The sequence below is a fragment of the Canis lupus genome, chromosome 21 (assembly GCF_003254725.2).
Source record: "Canis lupus dingo isolate Sandy chromosome 21, ASM325472v2, whole genome shotgun sequence".
Taxonomy (NCBI): domain Eukaryota; kingdom Metazoa; phylum Chordata; class Mammalia; order Carnivora; family Canidae; genus Canis; species Canis lupus.
The window spans coordinates 20,745,020-20,771,912 of NC_064263.1; the positions used below are offsets into that span (position 1 = coordinate 20,745,020).

Consider the following 26,893-nt stretch of genomic DNA (forward strand, 5'->3'; position numbering starts at 1 on the left):
TCAGTATGGGATTCATGCTTAAAACCTGTGCTGACTAGGTAGTGACCTCAAGTGCCTTAAATGAGGAAAGAGTTTAAGTCACCTAAGCCAAAAAGGAGGAAACCTGGCTGCAGGATCAGCTTGATTTAGGACTTACATTTCATCAGGATCCATCTTTCTAACTCAGCATTCTCTGGATTAGCTGTCGTCAGACTCCAAATGGTGGTCACTACAACGTCAGGCTCATATTGTTACAACTTTCTGTCCAGTGAAAGAGAGAGCCCACGTTGAGACACACTGAAGTCCTGATGTGGAATCTTAACAACTGTTCAAGCTGGCTTTGATCCGTTACCCATAGCTGAACCAAGCATTAACTAGCCTAAGCCTAGGATCCCATAATTTTTACCCCCAAAGCTTAGAGCTAGAGTCAGTTTCACATAAAAGATCACACAGAAGTGATCTTTTGTGTTCATGGTGTCTGTGTACCATCTCTCCCAGGATAGAAATGGTTAGAATCCTGGAAGTGTTACATTAGCAGGTCATCTGACTAAAAGGTTTTGTTTCTTTTTTACCTCTTCTTTTCCTGTGCTTTTATTGAAGAGTCCTAAAGCACATAACATTTACCAAGTACTTTCCTAATGCTAGAGGTACAAAAGCTCTCTGACTTCACAATGTAACAGTCTTGTGGTGAGAGATAAGGTTTATTCTCTTCCCCAGGAACAAATAAGATTAACTGGAATCAGAGGAAAACTTTATTACTGAGATGAATGAGTCAAGAGCATGTAATTATGCTTCCCTCTCCTAGGGGATTTGGATTTGAGGAGTGGAAATAATTCTGGACTAGGAGCTGAGACCTGCACTCTAATCCTTCTATTGCTATTGCCAACTATGAACTTGATCTTTCATAGACACTCTGGCCAGTGTGTCTCAAAGTGTAGTCAGCAGTCTATCTGTATTAGCTTCTCAAGTTCTTTCTGGACCCTAGCTCCAACCTGCCAGAAGCTCTGGGGTTATGATCTCTGCCAGTTGTATAACCTCGATGAAGCTCATTTTTCTGGTCTGTAAAAAAAGGGGATCATATATGCCTTGTAGCATTGGTTTGGATTAAAATGTGATAATGGATACAAAGCATGTGATATGTAGCAGGAGTTCAGCAAGTGCCTTTTTTTTCCCCCTCCCTCGGAGTGTAAAGTCACTGTGGTCTACAGTAGTTGAAGGATTCCTAGAGTAAGAATAGCAAGAAGTCCTTCCTCACTTAGGAAGAGTTCCTCCCGAAATAGGTGACCGTTATGTGATCCACTGGACTCTCTTATTGTTTGTTCTTAACTGTTATGGCACATAAGATTGGCCTTGCATACTTCATGCTGCAGTGTATTGGGGTATGGCTGTGCCTCACGTACTAAGCCAAGCACATTCTTCTACATCTTTGAAAGTGAATGAGAGCATGCGTGTGTGTGTGTGCATTTGTGATATTGATGAATTTTTTTTACGTATAAAACAAAGAACTTTTGGATGATGCAAATATTATGTTTCTAATATCCCTAACAAGGTCAGTCTGTTGATAACATCTAGTAACCTTAGATTCTGAGGTTATAACTAACTATTATCTTCACTTGACAGGATTCTCCTGGTTTATTGGCAGTTTTTGGCTTTACCCTCATCAGAAAGAGGGAAGTTCAAAAGACACACCCATTTCTAGGAGTTACACAAAACCCTCTTCCAAGAAATGCCTTGACCTTTCTACAATTTTAACCACAAGGCATGTGAGATTTGGTATCTAGAAAGATGATATGAGGCTCTAAGTCCTTAGTCATCAAAGAAAAGTTCTGTTATCTTTGGTATAATACCTAAGGCAGGGCAGGAGATTCTGGAGTTTTAGAAATATTTTCAGCTGTTAAAGTTGCAACTACAAGGGGATTCTAATTAATAGTGGGTTATTTAGAAGCACACATCCCTCTGTTTTAAGACTGAATAATCTGATTGAATGAGATGTTACCATATTAGATTTTCTTGGCTAAAAATACATAAGACTCTCAAAATTGAAAGAGACCTTCATCCCTAGTCTATCTACTGATCCACTGCTTGAGCCCCCTTTCAGTCTTCTGCCCCATCCCTAGCTTAAGGCAAGGGTTGGCAAACAGATCTTGCCCAATATCTCTTTTTCTACATAGTTTTTCTTGTGTTTTTTTTTTTGTTTGTTTTGTTTTTTTAAGATTTTTTATTTATTGGGCAGCCTGGGTGGCTCAGTGGTTTAGCGCTGCCTTCAGCCTGGGGCATGATCCTGGAGACGCGGGATCGAGTCTCACGTTGGTCTCCCTGCATGGAGCCTGCTTTATATTTCATAAATAAAATCTTAAAAAAAATATTTTTTATTTATTTATGAGAGACACATAGAGAGAGAGAGGCAGAGATACAGGTAGAGGGAGAAGCAGGTTCCATGCAGGGAGCCCGACATGGGACTCGATCCTGGGAATCTAGGATCACGCCCTGGGTGGAAGACAGGCGCTAAACCTCTGAGCCACCCAGAGATCCCTTCTTTTTCTACATAGTTTTAAACACAGCCATTCTCATTTGCTTACAAATTATCCATGGCTTCTTCCCTGCCACTATGGATTTGAGTAATTGTGACAGACTGTACTATGTGCAAAGCCTAAAATATTTACTCTCTGCACTTTATAGAACAAGTTTGCTGACCCCTGGCCTGGGCCATCTCCTCTTCAGTGTCTCCAATGCTGAATAGTTCTCCAGTTTCCAAGGGCCCTGCTTTGGACCACTCTTTCAAAAAATTCTTACCAACACTCTCAGCAAAAATCTGCTTTTCAGTAGTGTGTGCCTGCTGGCACTAGTTCAACTTTGGTATATGGGATCACCCAAAATAAATCAAATTGCTCTTCCACATGTTAGCCTCTTATGTCTTAGAACACTATAATCGTGACTCCAGGCAGAACCTAACTGAATCCTAGTAACATAGGATTTAAAGTCTCGTTATCACCACCAGAAATGAACACAACATCCTGTGTGTTATGGCCAGTGTAAAGCTAAATTGAAGCCCGCCTGAGTTTTCATAGGTGCCAAAAGCAATAGGAAGACGTCATGGCCTCATGCTACATGCTACCTTGGAACCTAACCTAAAGAACAGGCAAATTCCTGTGGAACATGCACTCTCTGCTCAGAAGCAAGGCATGATGCAATTTCCAGGTCATACATACCCATGGTACGTGTCTGTGGTCTGAATGGTTGTGAAATGGTTTGTTTTTTTTTACTGGATTTGGGTACAAAAAGAAGACAGTCACTTTTGTTTCATCAGAGAAGATGGTGGAGTTCTCTTAATCACAGACACAAATGGAAAGTTCTTTTCTGAGAGTAGGCCCCCCCACCATATACTTCTTTAAGCCCCATTGTTGAATAAAGTGACTTACATTGTCTTTTCCTTTCTGTCTTCTTGCTGTCTTCTTTCCAGATTGCAGATTACTATAACAACTTTCTAAATAGTTTTATTGGCCTCTTATTTTTCCTTTCTCTAATTCATTATCATCATTCTGCCAGATAATAGCCCAGCAACAACAGTCATGTCTCTACTGAGCTATACTCTTTGGTGGCTCCCCATTACCAATAAGATAAAGGCAAAATTTCTTAGCATGATATTCAAGTCTTTCCAGAACTACCAAGCTCTTCCTCTTCTCCACTTCCACATTTAAAAGAGACTTTTCCTTATTCGTTGAACTTGTCTTACATTTTCACATCCCCAGGCCTTGGTCATATTGTGTACTCTATAAGAAATGTACATTTCTCCTTTCTTCCCTAAACCATATATTATACCCTATCTTCGTCATTGTTCATATTCATTCATATTTCTCTTTCTCTCTCCCTGCTTCCCCCACTCAATTTGATTTCCCTGCTTCAGTGGCCTAACTGGTCTAACAGCATATTAGTCTCTTTTTATGGTAGTTCTAAAATTTTGCTTTTTTTTTTTTTTTAATTAAGTAGGCTCCACATGCAACATAGGGTTTGAACTGAAGGACCCTGAGATCAAGTGTGACATACTCTACCAACTGAGCCAGCCAGGTGCCCCAAAATTTGCTTTTTATTTTAGGGACATATGTTCATGTCTTTTGTTCCTGCAACATTGTTAAACACATAAATTATTTGAAAGGAGTGGTTAGATTTTTCCTCTTCTGTATCCCTCAAAACACCTAGCAGAATTGGCTTGTTTTCCTGAATACTGTAAAAGGACCTTGTTGATTTGACATGAGCAGTGAAGTAGCAGGAAGAACTGAGTGGAAGTAGATGATTTTTGTACCTGAGAGACTGGAAGGATAGTCACACGTTTGACCCAAAAAGGCAAAACTCAGAGGAGTTGCTGATGTATGATACAGGGTAAGAAGAGAAGAAGGAAAAAAAATACCGGCTTCTTAATGATGAAGTAGAAAGAACAATGAGTGGGGAACGTGAGGATCTGTTATAATGATAACTCTTTTGCCAATTTCGTGATTTCAGAATCTCCCTGGACTGCTTTAGATTCAGGAACTATGTTCTTGGCACTACCATGCCAAGTTTAGTTCTTTTTTTTTTTTTTTATGATTTTATTTATTCATGAGAGAGACAGCGAGAGAGGCAGAGACAGAGGCAGAGGGAGAAGCAGGCTCCATGCAAGAAGCCTGACATAGGACTCAATCCTGGGTCTCCAGGATCAGGCCCTGGGCTGAAGGCAGCGCTAAACCGCTGAGCCACCAGGGCTCCCTGCCAAGTTTAGTTCTATCTAGATGCTTTGACGGTTTTGAATTTTACTTTATTACCCTGTGTAATCATATTAGCTTTGTATTTTCCCTTTTTATATGTGTGGTTATTGAGGCTTAGGAAAATTAAAAATTTGTCCAAGTTTATAAGCAGAACCGGGACTGTAATTTAGGTCTTTTCACTCTGGTCTGAAGGTTTTCTCCTCCTACTCTGCAGCATCTCCCTCATTCTGCTCTCCATATTTCTCTGCCTTTGTGCCTTGTTGCTTTGAGTTTTTGTTGATCTGAATAAATGGTGTTTCTTCTGCCTGGCTGGGTTACACCAGGAATTAGGTAGAAAGTGATATCCTGTAACTCTTCATATTGTCTACTTGGCATTTTTAAGTGACTTAATATAGTTTATTATTGAAAACAGGAAAAAGGGGCAACCCCGGTGGCTCAGCGGTTTAAGCGCCTGCCTTCAGCCCAGGGCGTGATCCTGGAGACCTGGGATCAAGTCACACATCGGGCTCCCTGTGTGGAGCCTGCTTCTGTCTCTGCCTATGTCTCTGCCTCTCATTCTCTCTCTCTCTGTGTGTGTGTGTGTCTATCATGAATAAATAAATAAAATCTTTAAAAAAAAAGAAAACAGGAAAAAGTTTCATGAGATATTTAAGCATAAATGTGTAGACTTATGTTTTAATGGGATTTAGCTACTTTGCGTAGTTCTATAAATAAGAGAACTTATGTACTGAAAGAAGGCCCTGTGTGAGGATCTGGGGAAGACAAAGACCAGAACCTCTATTCTGAAAAGAGCTCTACATGTTGGAACCTTGGGCGAAGGATGATAAAAAATGATGACATTATAGGGTAGCATTGAAATATAAGCAAAACTTTGGAGAATTTAGAAAAGAAGGAAGATTGGGAGTCTTTTCAGACCCAACGAAATTGAGAGTGTGGAGGTGAAAATGTATGTCCAGGAAGCAGTGAAAATTCAACTTGGTTTGAATAGTTACAGTGTATGTGTATATATATGTGTGTGTGTGTGTATATAACAAAGTATAAATAAAGGAGTAGAAATGAGTTGGAAAAGTAGGTTTGAGCTAAGTTATAAAGGCCCTAAAACTGAGCCACAGAACTCAAGAGTCCATCAACAGATGGAATGGATAAACACAATGTGACATATACGCACAATGGAATATTATTCAGCCTTAAAAGGGAATGAAATTCTGACACATGCTACAACATGGATTAACATTGAGGACCTCATGCTAAGTGAAATAAGCCAGTCACAAAAGGACAAATATTGTATAATTCCACATATTTGAGTAGTCAAATCCCTAGAGACAGAAAGTTTAATGGTGGTTTTTAGGGACTGAGTAGAGTTACTGGGAATACTGAGTTTAGTAGTTAGTGGACTCAAAGTGTCAGTTGGGGAAGATGAAAAAGTTCTGAGGTAGGATGGTGTTGATGGCTCTGCAACAGTGTGAATTTACTTAATGCCACAGAACTGTACACTTAAAATAGTTAAAATGGTAAATTTTCTGTTCAGTATATTTTAACACATTAAAAATAAGCTTTAAAATTTTTAATTGAAAAAAAAAAAAAAAACCCTAAGCTACAGAAACTGAATTTTGCTGTGAAGATGATAGAGAGTCATGAAAATTTTGGAGATTTTCAAAACTTCAAGATTAAACTGGACACATTTATAAGCATTTAATTAGGATAACTAGTTAGGAAAGTATGGCAATAGTCCCGACTATCCACAATAAGTGTTTGAAATGGAGCAGAAAGGCAAGCATGATATAGTACATGTATTTTGGTGGATATATGTACATAATTACTAGGAGTAGAATTGTGGGGTCCTGGGATGCTTGTTCAGCTTTAGAAGATACTGCCATAGTTTCCCAAAGTGTTTATACCAATTTACACTCTTACTAATAGGGTAGGAGAGTTTCAGTTTCTCCATATTCTTCCCAGTGCTTATGATTATCAGTCTTTGTTGTTACAACCATTCAGGTGGTTGTGTAGTGGTGTTAATTTGCATTTCCCCAGTGACTAATGAAATCAAGATCTTTTTATATGCTTATTGCCTTTTGAATTTCTTCTTTTGTAAAAGAAAAAAAAAAGAATTTCTTCTTTTGCATAGCGGCTATTCAGATCTTTTGCCCATTTTTCTATCAAGGGGTCTTTCTCTTGCTAATATGTAGGAGGGTTTTTTTAATATATATTTTGAATTTGAGTCCTTCATTGGATATTTGTATGGCAAGTATCTCCTCTTATGCACTTGGCTTTTCATCCTCTTGATGGGGCCAGACACTAAGTTTAATGTAGTACCATTGATTCCTTTTTCTCTTGTGTTAGTAACTTTTGAATATTCAAGAAAGCTTTGCCTACCCCAAAGTCATGAAGACATTTTCCTCTAAATGCTTTATTGTTGTATCTTTCACATTTGGATTTATAATGATCTGAAATTAATTTTCACATATGGCATGAAATAAGGATTAAGAATCTTTCCCCATAATTATCAAATGACCACTTACTGTTTATTAAAAAGACCATTCTTTTCTCTAAAGCAGTATCACCTTTTTCTTTTCTTTTCTTTTTCTTTAAAGATTTTATTTATTTATTCATGAGAGACACAGAGAGAGAAAGAGCGACACAGGCAGAGGGAGAAGCAGGCTCCATGCTGGGAGCCTGACATGGGTCTTGATCCCGGGTCTCCAGGATCAGGCCCTGGGCTGAAGGTGACACTAAACCACAGAGCCACCCAGAATGCCCCACCTTTTTCTTTTTTTTTTTTTTTTAAATAAATTTATTTTTTATTGGTGTTCATGCCCCACCTTTTTCATAAAAATAGTGACAAAGTATGTATGGATCTGTTTCTGGATTCTTCTGTTCCATCGGCCTATTACTCTACCTTTTAGGCTCTGCTTTTAGTTTTCTAAATACACAAGGCTTTCTTCTCATTGGTTACCTTTGGTTATACCCACCTAGCCCTGGAAATGGAAAGTAGAATGTATTCGTTATCTATTGCAGCATAACAAATTAAAGCTTACCAGCTTAAAACAACAATACTTAATATTTCTTTTTTTAATACTTAATATTTCATATGGTTTCTGTGAGTCAGGAATTCAGGAGCATTTTAGCTTGGTGGATTTGGTTCAAGGTCTCTCGTGAAATTGCTGTCAGAGAGTTGCCTACAGCTGTAGGCATCTGAAGGCTTGACTGGGGCTGAAGTACATGCTTCTAAGAAGGGCTCATCTATACGGCTAGCAGGAGGCGGTAGGTCTTTACCATGTGCACTCCTCCTCAGTACTGTTTGAGTATCCTTACAAAATGGCAGCCGATCCAAAGGAGAACAGGAAAGAAGCTGTCATGTCTTTAATTACTTAGCCTTCAAAGTCACACACTGTCATTTATGCAATATCCTGTTGGTCATCCTTATTCAGCATGAGAAGGGACCACATAAGGCTGTACTAGGAAGTGGATATCTCGGAGGGTGGCGACTACACAGAAAAACAAGAGAATCTAGATGGCATCTTATGTATATTTTTATTGTCTATCTGGGAACTTTTATTCTCTAAAGCCAAAAATCATGCCCTGTCTTTATAATACAAGAATCCCTAGTGTTGGTATGTAGTTGGGAAAGTTGAGAAATACCAGTGACTCTTAGTCTACTACAGTTTGTGTCCCCCTGTTCAGAAGCCCAGACTCTGAAGTTTTTTTGTTTTTTTTTTTTCAGACTCTGAAGTTTATTCATATTTTCACATTGTGATTTCCTGAGATCCTATCCCCATCCCTGAGTGGGAAAGATTGAGGACAGCTGGATCTAGTCATGGTCATTAGCCAGCTATTAACAACCTTTCTCTCCATGATGTTTACTTTTCTTCTCTGAGAAATAGTCATTTCCTCCTTATGGTTTTCTTCAAATACATTTCCTATCTATGAACATTCTTTTCTCTTTTTTTTAAGATTTTATTTATTTTAGAGAGAGAAAGCACAAATGGGAGGAGCAGAGGGAGAGGGAGAATCTCTAGTAGACTCTATACCGAGTGCAGAGCCAGACATGGGCACATGATCCTGAGATCACAACCTGAGCTGAAACCAAGACTCGGACACTTAACCAACTGCACCACCCAAGCACCCCCACCCCATCTATGAACATTCTAATTCTCTTATAGAACAGTTTCTTTTTAATTAATCTTTATTTTGAGATAATTTTAGTTTCTTAGGTACTTGTAAAAATAATACAGAGACCCCACTCGCCTTCTGCTGGTGACTCCCCAGTGGTAATATCTTCTGAAACTATACTACAGTATTACAACAAGAATGTTGGTATGAATACAGTCTGTATCCAGAACATTTCCATCACCATAAGAATCTCTCATACTTCTCTTCTATTACCATTCTCACATCTGTCCTACTCTAAGCCCCTCCTTAACCACTGACCTCCGCTAATCTTTTGTCCATTCCTAAATTCTGCCATTTCAAAAATGATAGGTAAGTGCAGTTATGCAGTATGTAGCCTTTATGTAGCCTTTTGGGATTGGCTTTGTTGACTCAGCATAACTCTCTGGAGATGAATTCAAATTGTGTGTCAATACTTTGTTCTTTTTTATTATTATTATTATTATTGCTGAATAGTAGTCTATGGTATGGATGTACCACAATTTATTTAACCATTCACCCACTGTGAAAGACATTTAGATTGTTTCAATTTGGAGCGATTATAAATGAAACTTAAATAAACATTCATGCACAAGTTTTGTATGAAATCCACTGTATGGATTATTCCTCTGGGTTGAATACCCAGGAGAGCAATTGCTGAGGTATATAGTAGTTGCATGTTTAGTTTTTTAGAAACGGCCAAACTAGGGGTGCTAGGATGGCTCAACTGGTTAAGTGTCAACTCGATTTCGGCTGAGGTTATGATTTCAGAGTCATGAGATCAAGCCCTGTGTCAGAAAGCCCTCTCTCTCTTGAAAAACAAAACAAAGGGCAGCCCGGGTGGCTCAGCGGTTTAGCGCCACCTTCAGGCCAGGGTGTGATACTGGAGACCCCAGATCGAGTCCCACGTCAGGCTTCCTGTGTGGAGCCTGTTTCTCCCTCTGCCTGTCTCTGCCCCCCTCTCTCTCTCTGTGTCCCTCATGAATAAATAAATAAAATCTTTAAAAAAAGAAACAACAGAAAAAAATGGCCAAACTATTTTCCAGAGAGGCTATATCATTTTAGATTATTACCAACGATGTTTGAGTGACCCATTTTCTCTGCCTGGTTGCCAGCATTTTGTGTTGTTAACAGTTTTTTATTTTAACCATTCTGTTAGGTCTGCAGTAATATCTCATTGTGTTTTAATTTGTGTTTTCAGAATGACGAAAGCCGTTGAGCATCTTTCTATGTGCTTATTTACCATCTGTATATTCATTTCAGTGAAATATCTTTTCATGTCTTTTGCCCTTGTCCTAATTGGATTGTTTACCTCTTTTAACTGTTAAGTGGTGAGAGTTCTTTATATGTTCTAGATATTATTCTTGAATATGTGGTTTGCAAATATCTTCTCCCATTCTTCAACTTGTCTTTTTATCTTCTTTTTAAAAATCTTTATTGTTTAAGTATACTTGATATACAATATTATTAGTTTGAGGTGTATAACATAGTGATTTGACAGTTCTATACATTATGCAACATTCATTATGATAGTATAGTTACCATTTGTCATCATACAACATTATTACAGTATTACTGACATTTTCCCTAGCCTGTACTTTCCATCTCTGTGACTTATTTATTTTATGACTGGGAGTTTATATATCTTCAACCCCTTCAACTACTTCTCACATTATCCCCAACTCCCACCCCTCTGGTGACTACCAGTTTGTTTTCTACATTTATGAATCTGTTTCTGGTTTTTTATTGTTGTTTGCTTGTTTTGATTTTTAGATTCTACTAGTAAAAGAAATCATGTGGTATTTATCTTTTTCTGACTCATTTCATTTAGCAGAATACCTTGTAGCACCATACATGTTGTCACAAATAGCAAGATTTCACTCTTTTAATGGGTGAGTGACATTCGTGTGTATGTGGGTGTGCACACCACATCCTCTTTATTCATTTAAGTGTTGGCTATTGTAAATAATGCTGAAATGAATATAGAGGTACATATATCTTTTCAAATTAGTGTTTTCGGGGGCTTTTTTTTTTTTTTTTTTTTGCAGGGGTGGATAAATACCCAGAGTAGAGTAGAATTTCTAGTTCATGTGGTATTTGTATTTTTAATTTTTTGAAGAACTGCCATACTGTTTTCCACAGTGATTATACCAATTTACATTTTCACCAACAATGCGCATCCCTTTTTTCCACATCCTCACCAGCACTTGTTATTTCTTTTAATTAATAATCATTCTGACTAGTATGAGGTGATAATTCATTATGGTTTTGATTTGGATTTCCCTGATGATTAGTGATGTTGAGCATATTTTCATTTGTCTGTTAGCTATCTGTATGTCTTCTTTGGGAAAATGTCTACTCAGGTCCCTTAGTCATTTTGTAATTGGATTGTTTTTTGGCCATTGAGTTGTATAACTTCTTTATATACTTTTTATATTAACCCTTTATTTGATAAATAATTTGGAAATCTCTTCTCCCACCCCGTAGGTTGCTTTTTTGTTTTGTTGATGATTTCCTTAACTGTGCAAAAGCTCTTTATTTTGATTTAGTCCTACTTGTTTATTTTTGCTTTTGTTTCCTTTGCCTAAGGAAAAATATCCATAAATAATATGGCTAAGGCTGATATTCAGGACACTACTGCCTATGTTTTTGTTTCGGAGTTTTAGGATTTCAGGTCTCATATATAGGTCTTTTTTTTTTAATTTTTATTTATTTATGATAGTCACACAGAGGGGGTGGGGGCAGAGACACAGGCAGAGGGAGAAGCAGGCTCCATGCACTGGGAGCCCGACGTGGGATTCGATCCTGGGTCTCCAGGATCGTGCCCTGGGCCAAAGGCAGGCGCCAAACCGCTGCGCCACCCAGGGATCCCCTCATATATAGGTCTTTAATCCATTTTGAGTTTGTTTTTGTGTATGGTGTAAGAAATTTCATTCTTTTGCATGTAGCTGTCCAGTTCTCCCAATACCATTGAAGAGAATGTCTTTTCCCCATTGTATATGCTTGCCTCCTTTTTTATAGATTAATTGACCATATAAGCATGAGGTTTTTTTTCTGGGCTCTCTATCCTGCTCGATTATCTATGTGCTTATTTTTGTGCCAGTACCATACTGTTTTGAATACTATAGCTTTGTAGTATATCTTGAAATCTGTGACTGTGATGTCTCCAGCTTTGTTCTTTCTCAGATTGCTTTGGCTATTCAAGGTCTTTTTTTTTTTAAGATTTTATTTATTTATTCATGAGAGACACACACAGAGAGGCAGAGACACAGGCAGAGAGAGAAGCAGGCTCCATGCAGGGAACCCGATGTGGGACTCGATCCTGGGACTCCAGGATCACGCCCTGGGCCAAAGGCAGGCACTCAACCACTGAGCCACCCAGGCGTCCCTATTCGGGGTCTTTTGTAGTAACATCCAAATTTTAGTATTATTATTCTAATTTGTGAAAAATCTTTTTGGAATTTTGATAGGGATTGCATTGAATCTGTCATTTGCTTTGAGTAGTATGGACATTTTAACAATAATAATGTTTCCAGTTTGTGAACATGATGTATCTTTCCATTTGTTTTTATCATCTTCAGTTTCTTCCATTAATTTCTGATAGTTTTCCAAGTATAGGTCTTTTGCCTCCTTAGTTAAGTTTATTCCTAGGTATTTTTTTTTCCTTGGGTAATTGTAAATGGAGTTGTTTCTCAATTTCTCTTCCTGCTACTTCATTATTACTGCATAGAAATACAGCAGATTTCTGTATATTAAATTTTTTATCCTGTAACTTTACTGAATTCATTTATCAATTCTAATAGTATTTTGGTAAATTCTTTAGGGTCTTCTACACATCGTATCATATCATCTGCAAATAGTGAAAGTTTTACTTCTTCTTATCAGTTTGGATACCTTTTATTTTTCTTATCTGCTTCTAGTACTGAATTGAGTAAAAGGACAAGAATGGACATCTTTGTCTTTTTTTCTGGTCTTAAAGGAAAAGCATTCAGTTTTTCACCATTGATATGATGTTAGCTGTGGGTTTTTTATCTGTGGCTTTTATTATGTGGAGGTATGTTCCCTCGAAAACCAACTTTGTTAAGAGTTTTTACCATGAAAATGGATGCTGAATTTTACTAGGTGCCTTTTTTGCATCTTTTGAGATGACTATATGATTTTTATCCTTCATTTTGTTATCGTGATATATCACATTGGTTGATTTCTGGATATTGAACCATCCTTGCATCCCTGGAATAAATGCCACTTGATTGTGATGAATAATCCCTCTTTTCCCTCACTGCCTTTGATCAGATCTTTATTCAAAATTAGCTGTCCAAAATGATTTGACTTTTATCAAGTAAGTTTTTTTGTTTTTAAAAACAAAGTCAAGTTTTTATGCAGTAGGCTTCTTTTCTTCTGTGGTAGGTTTCTTTTCTGCAGGCTTCTTCTTGGTTGCTGGTTTCTTGGTAGCTGCACCAAAGGTTTCTTCTGCTTCTTAACACCAACAACTTTCTTTCCTTTCTTTTCTACCACAGGCTTCTTGCCTGGAACCCCCTTCTCATGTGATTTGACTTTTAGGGCTTTCTGCTCCCTTATCTACCTGGAGTTTGTGATTCTTAGCCTAGCAAAGAATGGTGCTCCAGCACCATGGTCTTTGCATATGGGTTTAACTTCAACATGATTGTCAGGTTTTTCAGTGGATTCTTCTTCAGGACTCTGTGATGAATCTTCTTGCATGGTTCTTGGAGGGCTCTTTGGATCGCTGGGCTTTTCAAGATTCTGCTAAGGTCTGTATGAAGCATCTTATGCATTGGAAGGTTGTAGTTACTCTTCAGGGACACAGGTTTACACCAAGTGCCATATACATCATCTAACTTGCAGAAGGCACTTTCAGTCCAAATGCAGAAATATGCCACATGCTCACCAGGAGCAAATTTCAAAAATGTTCAGTTTGCTTACATTAAGTAAAGTAATTCTAGAGATGTTTCTTAAGGTCTTGATGAGACCATTCTCATTATAAATGATGCAGGGTCCCCTGGGCTGAATATGATGACAGTTTCTCATTTTGCCCTTGCTAGCTCTCATTCACTGAGAGGCAAAAACTTTTTTTTTTTTTTAAGATTTTATTTATTCATGACAGACACAGAGAGAGAGGCAGAGACATAGGCAGAGGGAGAAGCAGGCTCCCTGCAGAAAGCCTGATGCAGGACTCAATCTCAAGACCACTGGAATCATGAGCTGAGCTAAAGGCAGATGCTCAACCACTGAACCACCCACATGCCCCAAGGCATAGACCTTTTTGACATAATTCCAGGTTTTAAGTTTTGTAAGAAGCAAAAAACACCAGCTTCCTTGGTCTTCCTGTAGCCTTCAATGCTATCTTCAGCCACCAAAGTAAGTTCAGGAACTTCCTCAATACAATGACCTTTAGACATGAGTAGTCTGGTAAGGCTGAGGCAGCCAGTGCAGAGCAGATGGCATATCGCTTCTGGGTTGTGTTCACCCTGTGGTGCCAAGAGCACCACGTTTTGGTTGGTGCAGGCATACGGCCCCCACAACACGCATTTCCAAGAGCACTCTCACCAGAATGGTAGGTCTCACTGCCTTGAATTCTGGGAATTTGAACCATGGTTTCACCAGTACAAGACTCAGCACTGGATTGATGACCTGCTAATTCAGTTACAATATATGGCTGTCTGTTGTTTTTGTGCAATAACAGGCCAAATGGGAGATTTGAACACAGCAGGCAAGTAATATTTTTGCCATATGATTCCCCTTTTTGGAGTACACTTATATCAGGATGAGTATATACCATCTCAGGGAGAGGACAGGATCATGCCCCTCTCCACCCTATGGCTCTTATGGGAAAAGTATGAATGATCCTTTTATTTTTTAGTTTTTTGAATGATCCTTTTAATGCATTGTTGAATTTGGTGTGTTGATGTTTTGTTGAGGATTTTTGCATTTATGTTCATGAGAGATATTAACCTGTAGTTTTGTTTTGTTTTATCTTTTTCTGGTTTTGGTATCAGGGTAATGCTTATCTTCTAGAATGAATCGGAAGCTTTCCTTTCTTTTCTATTTTTGGAATAGTTTGAGGCAAATAGGTATTTACTTTCCTTTAATATTTGGTAAAGTTCACATGTGAAGCCGTTTTGGCCTGGACTTTTGTTTGTGAGAGTTTATTATTATTATTTTGTTACTAGTAATTGAGATATTCTGACTTTATATTTCTTCTTGATTCAGTTTTGGAAGATTGTGTGTTTCTAGAAGTTTATCCATTGCTTCTAGGCAATTGCTTGTCCAGTTTGTTGGCATATAATTTTCTGTAGTAGTCTTTTACAATTTTTTGTTTTTTTTGTTTTTTTTTTAATTTTTATTTATTTATTTATGATAGTCACAGAGAGAGAGAGAGAGAGGCAGAGACATAGGCAGAGGGAGAAGCAGGCTCCATGCACCGGGAGCCCGACGTGGGATTCGATCCCGGGTCTCCAGGATCACGCCCTGGGCCAAAGGCAGGCGCCAAACCACTGCGCCACCCAGGGATCCCCAATCTTTTGTATTTATATGGTACCGATTGTTATTTCTCCTCCTTCATTTCTAGTTTTGAGCCCTCTCTCTCTCTCTCTCTTTTTTTTTTTTTTTTTTTTTTTGGTGAGTCTGACTAAAAGTTTATCAGTTTCGTTTATCTTTTCAAAGAACCAACTCATGGTTTCATTCATATTTCCTACTATTTTTTCATCTCCACTTCACTTAATCTCTACTATGGTATTTATTATTTTCTTCCATTTACTAATCTTGAGCTTTATTTGTTCTTCTTTTTCTAGTTCCTTCAAATGTACAGTGAGATCATTTATTTGAGATTTTTTCTTATTTCTTGAAGTAAATCTGTAATGCTATAAACTTTCCTCTTAGAACTGCTTTCACTGTGTCCCAAAGATCTTGGGCCATTGTATTTTCATTTTTGTTTGTCTCCATGTGTTTTTTTACTTTGTTTTTTATTTCTTTGTAAACCCATTGGTTATTTAGTAGTATGTTGTTTAGCTTCCATGTGTTTGTGGTTTTTCTAGTGTTTTGCTTTTTATAAGTAGGTTCCATGCCCAGCATGGAGCCCAGTGTGGGGCTGGAACTCAACACCCTGAGATTAAGACCTGAGCTGAGATCAAGAGTTGGACACTTAATCAACTGAGCCATCCAGGCACCTCTATTTTGTTTTTTATTGTAGTTATTGTCTAGTTTCCTACTGTTGTGGTCAGAAAAGATACTTGATATGATTTCAGTCTTTTTAAATTTATTGAGACTTTTTTTGTGGCCTATCATACAATTTTTCTTTAAGAAAGTTCCATGTGCACTTGAAAAGAATGTGTCTTCTTCTATTTTTTGATAGTATATTCAGTACATATCTATTAAGTCCATCAGGTCTCTTGTGCATTCAAAGGCACTGTTTCCATATTGATTTTCTCTCTGCATAATCTATTTATTGATGTAAGTGGGATGTTAAAGTCCCTTACCATTATTTTATTATTATCAATTTCTCCCTTTATGTCTGTTAGTGGTTGCTTTCTGTGTTTAGGTGCTCCTATGTTGGGTGCATAAATATTTACAATTGTTTTATCTTCTTTTTGGATTAATTACTTTATGTAATACTCTTCTTTGTTGTTCCTTGTTACTGTCTATTTTAAAATCTATTTTGTCTGATACAAGTATTGCCATCCTGGCTCTTTTTTTTTCACTTCCATTTGCATGGATTATCTTTCTTCATCCCTTCATTTTCAGTCTGTGTCTTTTTGTTATCTTAACAAATACTTTTGCAGAGCAAAAGTTTTGCATTTCATTGAAATCTAATTTATAAGCATGCCCTTTGATAGATTATGCTTTTGGTGTCAAGTCTAAGAACTCTTGCTTAGCCCTAGATCTGATAGATTTCCTCCATTTTTTTTCCTAAATGTTTTATAGTTTTACATTTAATTCATGATTCATTTTGAGTTAGTTCTTGTGTAAGAGATGAGATTTAAATTGAGGTTCATTTATTTCTTTATGGATGCCCAATTGCTTCAACATTATTTATTGAAAAGACCATCTTTCCTCCACTGAGGAAATTGCTTTTTCATCTTCATCAGAAATCAGTTGGGCATATCTGTGTGGATCTGTTTCTGGGTTCTCTGTTCTATTCTTTTGTTCTATGTGTGTGTCCTTCTGCCAACACCACATTCATTTTGAGAACTATAGGTATATGATAATTCTTGGAATCTAATGAATTAACTTCTCTTTTATCTTCCTTTTCAAAATTGTTTCTGCTATTGCATTTTCTTTGCCTTCCCATATACACTTTAGAGTAATTTTGTCTACATCTATAAAAAACTCTTGCTGAGACTTTGATAAAAATTGTGTCAAATCTGAGTATCAGTTTGGGGATATGTACTATGGTGAGTCTTCTAATCCATAAACATGGTATACTTCTCCATTTGTTTTTTTTCTTCTTTCATCAGCATTGTATAGCCACCAGCATACATGTCCTATACATATTTTGTTAGATTTATACCTATTTCATTTTAAAAAATAGACTATGAATGGCATTTTATTTTTATTCTCTCTTCTCACATGTTCACTGCTAGTCTGCAAAAGCAACCTGATTTTTATATGTTCATCTTGTATCCTGTGACTCTAATGGGCTCACTCAGTACCAGGAGTTTTTTGAATATATTTTTTCTAAATTCCTTGAGATTTTCTATGTGGAAAATTATGTTATCTGCAAATAGGGACAATGTTTTTCTTACTTTTTAATCTGTATGCCTTTTATGTCTATTTCATTATTACCCTGACTAGGACTTTCAGCAGCTGTGTTGAGTAAAAGTGGTGCTTTTTTCTGCATCAACCGATAAGACCATGTGTTTTTTCTTTCTTTTTTAAAATTTTTATTTATTTATTCATGAAAGACAGAGAGAGAGGCAGAGACATAGAGAGAATGTTTCAGCAATAAAGACCCTTGCTTAGTAACGTTTCGCAAATGCCTACCATAAAGATTCATAGAAGAATAGATGTTCATAATCTACTTGGAAAGAAACAACAAATACCAAAATATCTGTAATATGTTGTAAAAAATGACAGGTTGTAAAAAGTACATAAAAAGTGTATGAAGGTTCAGAGGATGTAGAGGTCCATTTTGGCTTAGAGAATCAGGGAAGTCCTTGGAGCTAGACTTTTTGGAGTTGATTATATGTGGTTCTCAATTGTTTGATTTTTTTTTTTTTAATTTGCATAGACTTGGAGAGAAAATGGTGTGGCAGATGAGGGATGTGAGTTTCAGACTAGATTAGACAGTCTTGCCTGCTCTGTCATAAATTTATCAGTATTTTATAAGCAGTCATTTATCAGCCTGCACCACTTCCTTGGAAGCAAAACCTAACAGGCTCCGATGTTATCTGTAGCAAACACCTTTGACTTGTTTATGAGGGTGTGTCTGTGTATGTTTATGCTTGCACCTGCACACGACTGATTTGGAGACAGCTCTTTCTACAGAGACAGGCACTGAAAGGGAACACGTGAACTGAAACACAAGTTAAACTATTAGCAATACATTTTTTTTAAATGCCCCTTGCTACCCACACACTTGTATATGCATGCTTCTGCTGCATTCACATGCACACAAGCACACATAGAGTTCTATAAGCAGTGGCCTGGGCAAGATTTTAGGTGACTATAAATAAATACTGCTTATTTTTTTAATTTTCCTCAGCTCTATACTATCTGTCTATATCTTTATTTAATTCTGAGGCTTATTAGGCACTATTTATATCCCTGTAACCTACTAGATGCTGTAAGGAGTTCATGTAAGAAAATGAGTAGTCAATTAATCCAGCACATATTTATTAATAACCAGCTACATGTCAGGCACTATTCTAAACATTGAAGATGCAGCATGGAATAAAAAGAACCAATCCTTGCCCTGGTGCTTACATTTCGGGAGGTAGATACAGAAAATCAACAAAAATGTGATATTTTAGATAAGTAGCAGTAAGACCAGTATTGCAGAGTAAGGAGGAAAGAGAGTCTTAGAGTTGGGTTCCCCCTCCCCTCCCAATGATGGGACATTTGAATAGAGAGACTTGAAGGGAAGATGTCTGGGGGAGGAGTATTCCACACAGAGGGAACACCTAGAGCAAACACCTAGAGGCAGAAGTATGCACCAGTGTGGCAGAAGATGGCATAAGAGATGTAGGATGGGAGAGAGATGACTGTCCTGGCAGACCCACTGGCCATTTTGTAGACTTTGGTTTTTACTCTAAGATGGAAAGCCTTTGGGGATTTTGTACAGAGAAGTAACATGATCTGATTTATATCAGCTTCCATGTTGAGTCTTGATTGCAGGATAAGGTGGAAGCAGGAAGACTACAAAATGGTGGTTTAGACCAAGTGAATAACTGTGGAGATGCAAAGGTACCAGAGTATAGATATATTTTGAACTGTTTGAACAGACAGGATTTGCTGCTGGATTAGATGTAGAATGTGAAAAGGAGTCAATGATGACATCAAGATTTTTGGTCTGAGCACCTGGAAGGCTGGAGTTGCTGTGAACTAAGACAGGAAGAACTGCAGGAAGAACAGGCTTGGAGGGTATCAAGAGTTTTGAGCACATTGGGTTTAAGATGCCTATTAGTGAAGAGTTGGATTGTAAGACTTTCTGAATTCAATAGATGGATCTGGGCGGGAGGAATAAATTTGGGAATTACAGCAAGTAGATGGTTTTTAAAGCTGTGAAACTGAATCAAATAACCTAGGGAATGGGTGTAGAGAGAAAAGAGAAAGAGTCTGAGAATTGAGCATGGGAGCATTCCAATATTTAGAGGTCAGGGAGATGAGAAGGAAGCAGCACTGGAGTCTGAAAAAGAGAAGCCAGGGGAGTAGGGGAATTGAGGGTGAGTTCTGAAGCCAAGGGAAGAAGGTGCTTCAAAGAGAACAGAATAAACCGTTATCAGGTGTTGCTGAGAGATCAAGTTAAACTCAAGATTTGCTTTAGCAGCCTTGAAGTCTTTGAGACCTTTGTTGAGTTATGTCAGTGGTAGGGGTGGGCAGCCTGACTAGATTGCTTTCCAAAAAAGAATGGGAAGAGAGGAAATAAAGATCCAGTAGTATAGAGAACTCTTTGAAGTTTTACTGTAAGGTGGCTCAGAAAATAGAGCCAGAGCTGGAGGGGAATGTGGCTTCAAGTCAAGCTTTAAGTTTGTTTTCCCAGCATGGGGGATGTTTCCTAGCATATCCTGATGGGAATGATTTAGGAGAAAGGGGAGATGCAGCGATTTCGGGAATGGGAGGATGATACAGTGGAGTCTTCTTATAGGTGAGAGGGGGTTCACAAATGGAAGAATGTTGGCTTTAGATCAGATGGACTGTGCATGCTCCCAAGTAACAGGCTACTGCTTTGCTTTAGACGCAGGCAGGTCAGTAAATTTGGTGCTGGAGCATGTGTAAATTCTCATAATTGCTTCTATTTTCTCACGAAACAATAGAGTAGACATGTTGGGGGTTTATTAAAGAGAGAGAGAGAGAGAAGTTCAGAGACTGTTGCCAAAAAAGCAAGAGAAAATCATAGGATAGGTGATGGTAGTAGGATTTTTGCATCTGGGGGCCCATTTGCAATCCAGTAATCCAGTCCTTGGCATTTGTATTGCTTCAGGGCCTTGTGAAAAGTGCTCTCTAGGTGCATTTGCATGATGAAAAACCCTGGCAGGCAGGTAGGGCAGATAGTGGTGATGTTGATTCTCATTCTACACATGAAGCAAGCCCCAAAGTAAATGACTTAATCTGCAGATGGTACACTAAGTCAGTGGTTAAACATAGACTCACCCCAAAGCTCCCTTTTCCATGTAACATCTTTTTACTACTTTGTAATGGCGTCTGCTCACAGATTAGGCAGTCTTGTTGCAGAGATGGAATGCAGAAGACAACATTAGAGAATATGTAATTAAGTGTTAAATTCCCTCATGTGGAATGATACAAGGAGTTTATCTACTCAGTGATACATATTGAGTGCTTAATATGTGGAAGGCCCTATTATAAGTACTTGGGCTATCGCAGAGAGAGAGATAGTGAAAAAAGTCCTAAATTTAGGTGCTTCAGAGAAGTTTTAGAAGGCTTTCTATGTGATTCTTCCAAGGCATCATATTTGGTAAAAAGCACAATATACTAAAAATTGGAGGACTTGTTTTTCTGCTATTTGCTGTGGTGTGACATTGCTTCAACTCACTGTGCCTCGGTGGGGTCCCTGTCCATATACTGAAATGCTGTGGTTTTGCAAGTTCCACTTAACTAAAGTACTGGGAGTTTGGGTCTGTATTCTAGCCTAAGGAATAACTGCTCTGAAATGTTTTAGTCTCTATCTAACTTCTTGATCTGAAAAATGGGAATGCCACATCTCATTTCACAGTGATAAGATCTTGTTTCCAATGTGATGATCCCCAAGATCACAACGTGAGCGAAAACCAAGAGTCGGATACTCAACCAACTGAGCCACCCACACACTCTGAGTAGCCAACTTTTTAAACTGACCTTTAAGTTGCAGAAATGCTCTCTGATATTTGTTTGGGCTCATCCCCAACTAGGGCATGATTGAGAAACAGGTTTCTTCTGAGGCAGGTGCAGAGCCTAAATCAGTAGTTCTTAAACCTGGTTGCATGACAGAACTAAAGAGAAGGAAATGTGAAATATTGCACTAACATGCATTCTAAAATCATCCTCCATTTTTTAAACTCCGGGGAAGTATGAAAGAGAGGGGCCATGTTAGGCCTGCAGGTACAGCAGTCTCCATCCTTAACCTGGTGATTTCTGAGCACCTGTGAGAAGCTTTGAAAAACTAATGACTTTTTCCCTCTTTTCTTCCTCCTCCTCATCCAGGCCTGGAAGAAACGCTGGTTTATCCTGCGGAGTGGCCGGATGAGTGGTGACCCGGATGTTCTGGAATACTACAAGAATGATCACTCCAAGAAGCCCTTGAGGATCATCAACCTGAACTTCTGTGAGCAGGTGGATGCAGGCCTAACCTTCAACAAGAAGGAGCTGCAGGATAGTTTTGTATTTGACATCAAGACCAGTGAGCGCACCTTTTATCTGGTGGCTGAGACAGAGGAGGACATGAATAAGTGGGTCCAGAGCATCTGCCAGATCTGTGGCTTCAATCAGGCTGAGGAGAGCACAGGTAGGAGAACAAACATGAACCTTTCTCTCAAAGGGCAGGGTGCTTCCTGGAGGGGGCTAAGCACTTGGGGCTAAGATGAAGGCCTTCAGATCTTTGAGCAAGGATAGCAGACTGTAGCTAAAGGCTCTCCTCTTTGGCCACTCTAGGTCCAGAGGGATCCCTGGCCCTAATTACATTTAAATGGGAGTCTGAGATGCGTTGAAGTTATAATGAAGCTAAAGGTACTTGGTGGTATTTCTTCGGGTACCTTAACACCCCCCACTTTGTCAGCCCTGCACCTTCCACCCCTCTCCTCAGCTTTCTAGCACTCTGTGCTCTCACCTATCTCTCAACCCACGGGCGGCTCACACCTCGATTCCTTCCTGGTCCACCTCTGTCTGGTGGATTTCAAACCATCAGACCATCCTGCCCAGTTACTTGCCACTTTTTTTTTCCTTTGGTTTGAGGTCCTCTGTGATTGTTGTTGATATCTAACCTAGTGTTCTTCTGTATTCACTTGGAAGGAGACAGGTGGAAGGGGGAAATACAGATTTATGTTTCGGTTTTGTTAACTTTCACAACACAGTAGCCCAACTTTTTATTTATTTATTTATTTGAGAGAGAGAGAGAGCACGTGTGTGAGCATAAGCAGGGGTAGGGGCAGAGGAAGAAGTAGAGAGAGCCCCAAGCAGATCCCCTGCCACATGCAGGACTGGACATGGGGTTCCACTCAGGGCTCATCATGGGGCTCAATCCCATGACCCCAAGCTCACAACGTGAGCCAAAACCAAGAGTTGGATACTCAACCAACTGAGCCACCCACGCACTCTGAGTAGCCAACTTTTTAAACTAACCTTTAAGTTGCAGAAATGCTCTCTGATATTTGTTTGGGCTCATCTCCAACTAGGGCATGATTGAGAAACAGGTTTCTTCTGAGGCAGGTGCAGAGCCTAAATCAGTAGTTCTTAAACCTGGTTGCATGACAGAACTAAAGAGAAGCATTTTTTAAATGTTGATGCCAAAGATCCATGCCAAGTCAGCTCTCTAGGAATCTCATGGGTGGACCTAGGCGTGAGTGTCTTTTCACAACTTCATTCTGAGTAGCGAAGGTCCAAGGCACCCTTGCTTATTTTTTATTGCTGAATAATATTACATGTATAAAATTTTCTTTATCCATTCATCCGTTAGTGGACACAGGTTGTTTGCATGTCTTGGCTATTGTAAGTAATGTTTCAATGAACATGAGGGTGTGGATATCTCTTCAAGATAATGATTTCAGTTCCTGCAGATTATATACCCAGAAGTAGACTTGCTGGATCATATGGTAGTTCTATTTTTAATTTTTTGAGGAACCACTATACTGTTTTCCATACTACCTATACCAGTGTATATTCCCACCAGTAGTGTACAAGGGTTTTCCTTTCTCTGCATCCCTGCTAGCACTCCATATCTTTTTGATAATGGACAGTTAACAGGTGCGAGGTGATCGCTCATTGCAGTTTTGATTTGATTTACACTTCCCTGGTGATTAATGATGATGTGCACCTTTTCAGGTAACTTGTCCATATGAATGTCTTCCCTGGAAAGATGTCTATTCAGATCCTATGGACATTTTTTAACTGGGTTATTTGTTCTTGTTTTCGTTTTCGTTCTTGAGTCGTGGAAATTCCTTGTGTATTTTGGATATTAACCCCTTATCAGATATGTGGCTTGAAAATACATATTTCCTTCCATTTCTTTGGTTGCTTTTCATCTTGTTGTTACTTTTGCTGCACAGAAGCTTTTTAGGTTAACGTAGTTCCATTTATTTGTTTTTGTCTTGTTTGTGCTTTTGATGTCATATCCAAAAAAACTCATTGCCAAGACCATTGTCAAGGAATATTTTTTGTTTTCTTTTAGGAGTTTTATGGTTTCAGGTCTTACATTTAAATCTTTAACCCAGGGATGCCTGAGTGGCTCAGTGGTTGAGCCTTTGGCTCAGGGTGTGATCCTGGGGTCCCAGTATGGAGTCCCACATCAGGCTCCCTGCAGAAAGCCTGCTTCCACCTCGGCCTATGTCTCAGGCTCTCTCTGTGTCTCTCATGAATAAATAAATACAATCTTTAAAAATAAAATAAAATAAATCTTTAACCCATTTTGAGTTAGTTTTTGTGATTGATATAAGATAGGAGTCCAGTTTCTTTTCTTTTTTTGCATATGAATACCCAGTTTTCCTAGCACCATATTTTGAAGACACTATTATATTTTCTCCATTGAATATGCTTAGCAACCTTGTCAAATATTAGTTGTCATACATGTGAGGCTCTCTGTTGTGTTCCATTGAGCTGTGTGTCAGTTTTTCTGTCATACCATATTGTTTTGATTACAATAGCTTTGTGATATAGTTTGAAATCAGGAAGTGTAATGCCTCCAACTTTGGTATTCTTTCTCAGGATTGCTTTGGCTACTTGGAATCTTGTGGTTCCATAAGAATTTTAGGATTATTTTTTCTACTATTGTAAAAAATGCCATTGAAATCTTTATTGAGATTTCACTGAATCTGTAAATGGTTTTGGGTAGTTGGACATTTTAACAATGGTAATTTTTCCAATCCACAAACATGAGATATCTTTCAATATTATTTATGTCAAAGTTCTTAATTTTTTAATAAGGGGATACATTTTCAGTTTGCGCTAGGCCCTTGAAATTATGTAGTCTATTGTGCCTGGATTGGTGTTCTCTCCAGGAATTCTCTGATTTTCATCTTCCTTGCAGAAGGATTATTAGTCCCCATTTTACCCTTAAAATCTTTGGTATAATCTTTGTTTCCTGTATAGAATTTCCTGTTTTCCCCAAATCTTTGTCATTTATAGGCTTCATGGACTTTGGTTTTCCCTTCATTTTATTCCTGATGAAGGAATAAAAGCTCATTGCATGCAAAAAGAAACAGACAAGGAGGGGGAGAATAAAAAAGGAATCAAAGGAACATAAATGTGAGAGAGAGGTCCAAAGAATATCTCAGCTTTTTAGAAAATAGGTATAATTGGGAGGAAAGTAATCAGAAAGCAAACTATTTTTAAGTCTTTTAATTCCAGTATGGTTAACATACAGTTTTTTTTTTTTTAAGATTTATTTATTTATTCATGAGAGACACAGAGAGTGAGGCAGAGACATAGGCAGAGGGAGAAGCAGGCTCCATGCAGGAAGCCCGACATGGGACTCAATCCTAGGTCTCCAGGACCACGCCCTGAGCCAAAGGCAGATGCTCAACTGGTAAGCCACCCAGGCGTCCCAACATACACTGTTATATTAGTTTTAGGAATACAATATAGTGATCCAGCAATTCTATATATTATTCAGTGCTCATCATTATAAGTGTACTCCTTAATCCCCATCATCTGTTTCACCCATCCCTCACTCATCTCCCCTCTGGTAACCATCAGTTTGTTCTCTGTAGTTAAGAGTATTTCTTGATTTGTCTCTTTTTTCCTTTGCTTATTTGTTTCTTAATTCTACATATGAGTAAAAACATAAGGTATTTGTCTTTCTCTGACTGACTTGTTTCGTTTAGCATTATACCCTCTAGATCCATCCGTGTTGTTGATGTTGTTGCAAATGGCAAGATCTCATTCCCTTATATATATATATATATATTCCTACACACACACACATACCACATCTTCCTTATCCATTCATCTTTAGATGGACACTTGGGCTGCTTCTATAATTTGGCTACTGTAAATAATGCTGCAATAAATATAGGAGTGCATGTAGCCCTTTGTATTAGTGTTTTTGTAGTTTGGTGGTAAATACCCAGTAGTGTGATTACTATGTGGTAGGGTAGTTCTATTTTTAACTTTTTGAGGAACCCTTATCCTGTTTTCCACAGTGGCTGCATCGGTTTGCCTTCCCACCAACAGTGCACAAGGGTTCCTTTTTCTCCACATCCGCACCAACACCTGTTGTTTCTTGTGTTTTTGATTTTAGCCATTGTGACAGGTGTGAAGTGATATCTCATTGTGGTTTTGATTTGCATTTGCCTGATGATCTGTGGTGCTGAGCATCTTTTCATGTGTCTGTTGCCCATCTGTATGTCTTATTTGGAGAAACGTCTGTTCATGTCTTCTGCCTATTTTTTAACTGGATTGTTTGGTTTTGGGGTGTTGCATTGTATCAGTTCTTTATATATTTTGAATACTAACCCTTTATCAGCTATGTCATTTGCAAATATCTTCTCCCATTCAGTAAGTTGCCTTTAGTTTAGTTTTTGTGACATGTATCCTTTGCTCTGCAGAAGCATTTTATTTTGAAAATGTCCCAATAGTTTATTTTTGCTTGTTTCCCTTGCCTCAGGAGACCTATCTAGAAAAAAGTTGCTACAGTCAATGTCAGAGAAATCACTGCCTGTGTACTCTTCTAGGATTTTTATGACTTCAAGTCTCACATTTACATCTTTATTGTGAGTTTATTTTTGTGTATGGTGTGAGAAAGTGGTCTAGTTTCGCTCTTTTTGCATGTAACTATGTAGTTTTCGCCAGTACCATTTGTTGAAGAGATTGTGTTTTTCCCATTGCATATTATTTCCTCCTTTACCAAAGATTAATTGACCCTATAATTGTGGGTATATTTCTGGGTTTTCTATTCTGTCCCATTGATCTATATGAGCAAATTGCCTTTTTTAAGATTTTATTTATTTATTCATGAGAGACACAGAGAGAGGCAGAGACAGAGACATAAGCAGAGGGAGAAGAAGGCTCCTTGGGGAACCCGAAGCAGGACTTAACCCTGGGACTCTAGGATCACGCCCTGAGCCAATGGCAAATGCTCAACCACTGAGCCACCCAGGGGCTTTTAATTTTTTTTTCAGGGGCTTTTAATTTTACTATTTCCTTTTGGG

The 26,893-nt window shown here is 38.3% G+C and overlaps 1 protein-coding gene across 1 annotated transcript in view; it reads left to right on the top strand.

Annotated features, from left to right (window-relative positions):
• Positions 1-26,893, top strand: part of GAB2 (GRB2 associated binding protein 2) — a 192,365-nt gene that overhangs the window by 114,821 nt on the left and 50,651 nt on the right. The window contains exon 2 of the mRNA XM_025419517.3: positions 21,738-22,038. Within this exon, the coding sequence (XP_025275302.1) occupies positions 21,738-22,038 (301 nt within the window). The remainder of the gene's footprint in view (positions 1-21,737; positions 22,039-26,893) is intronic.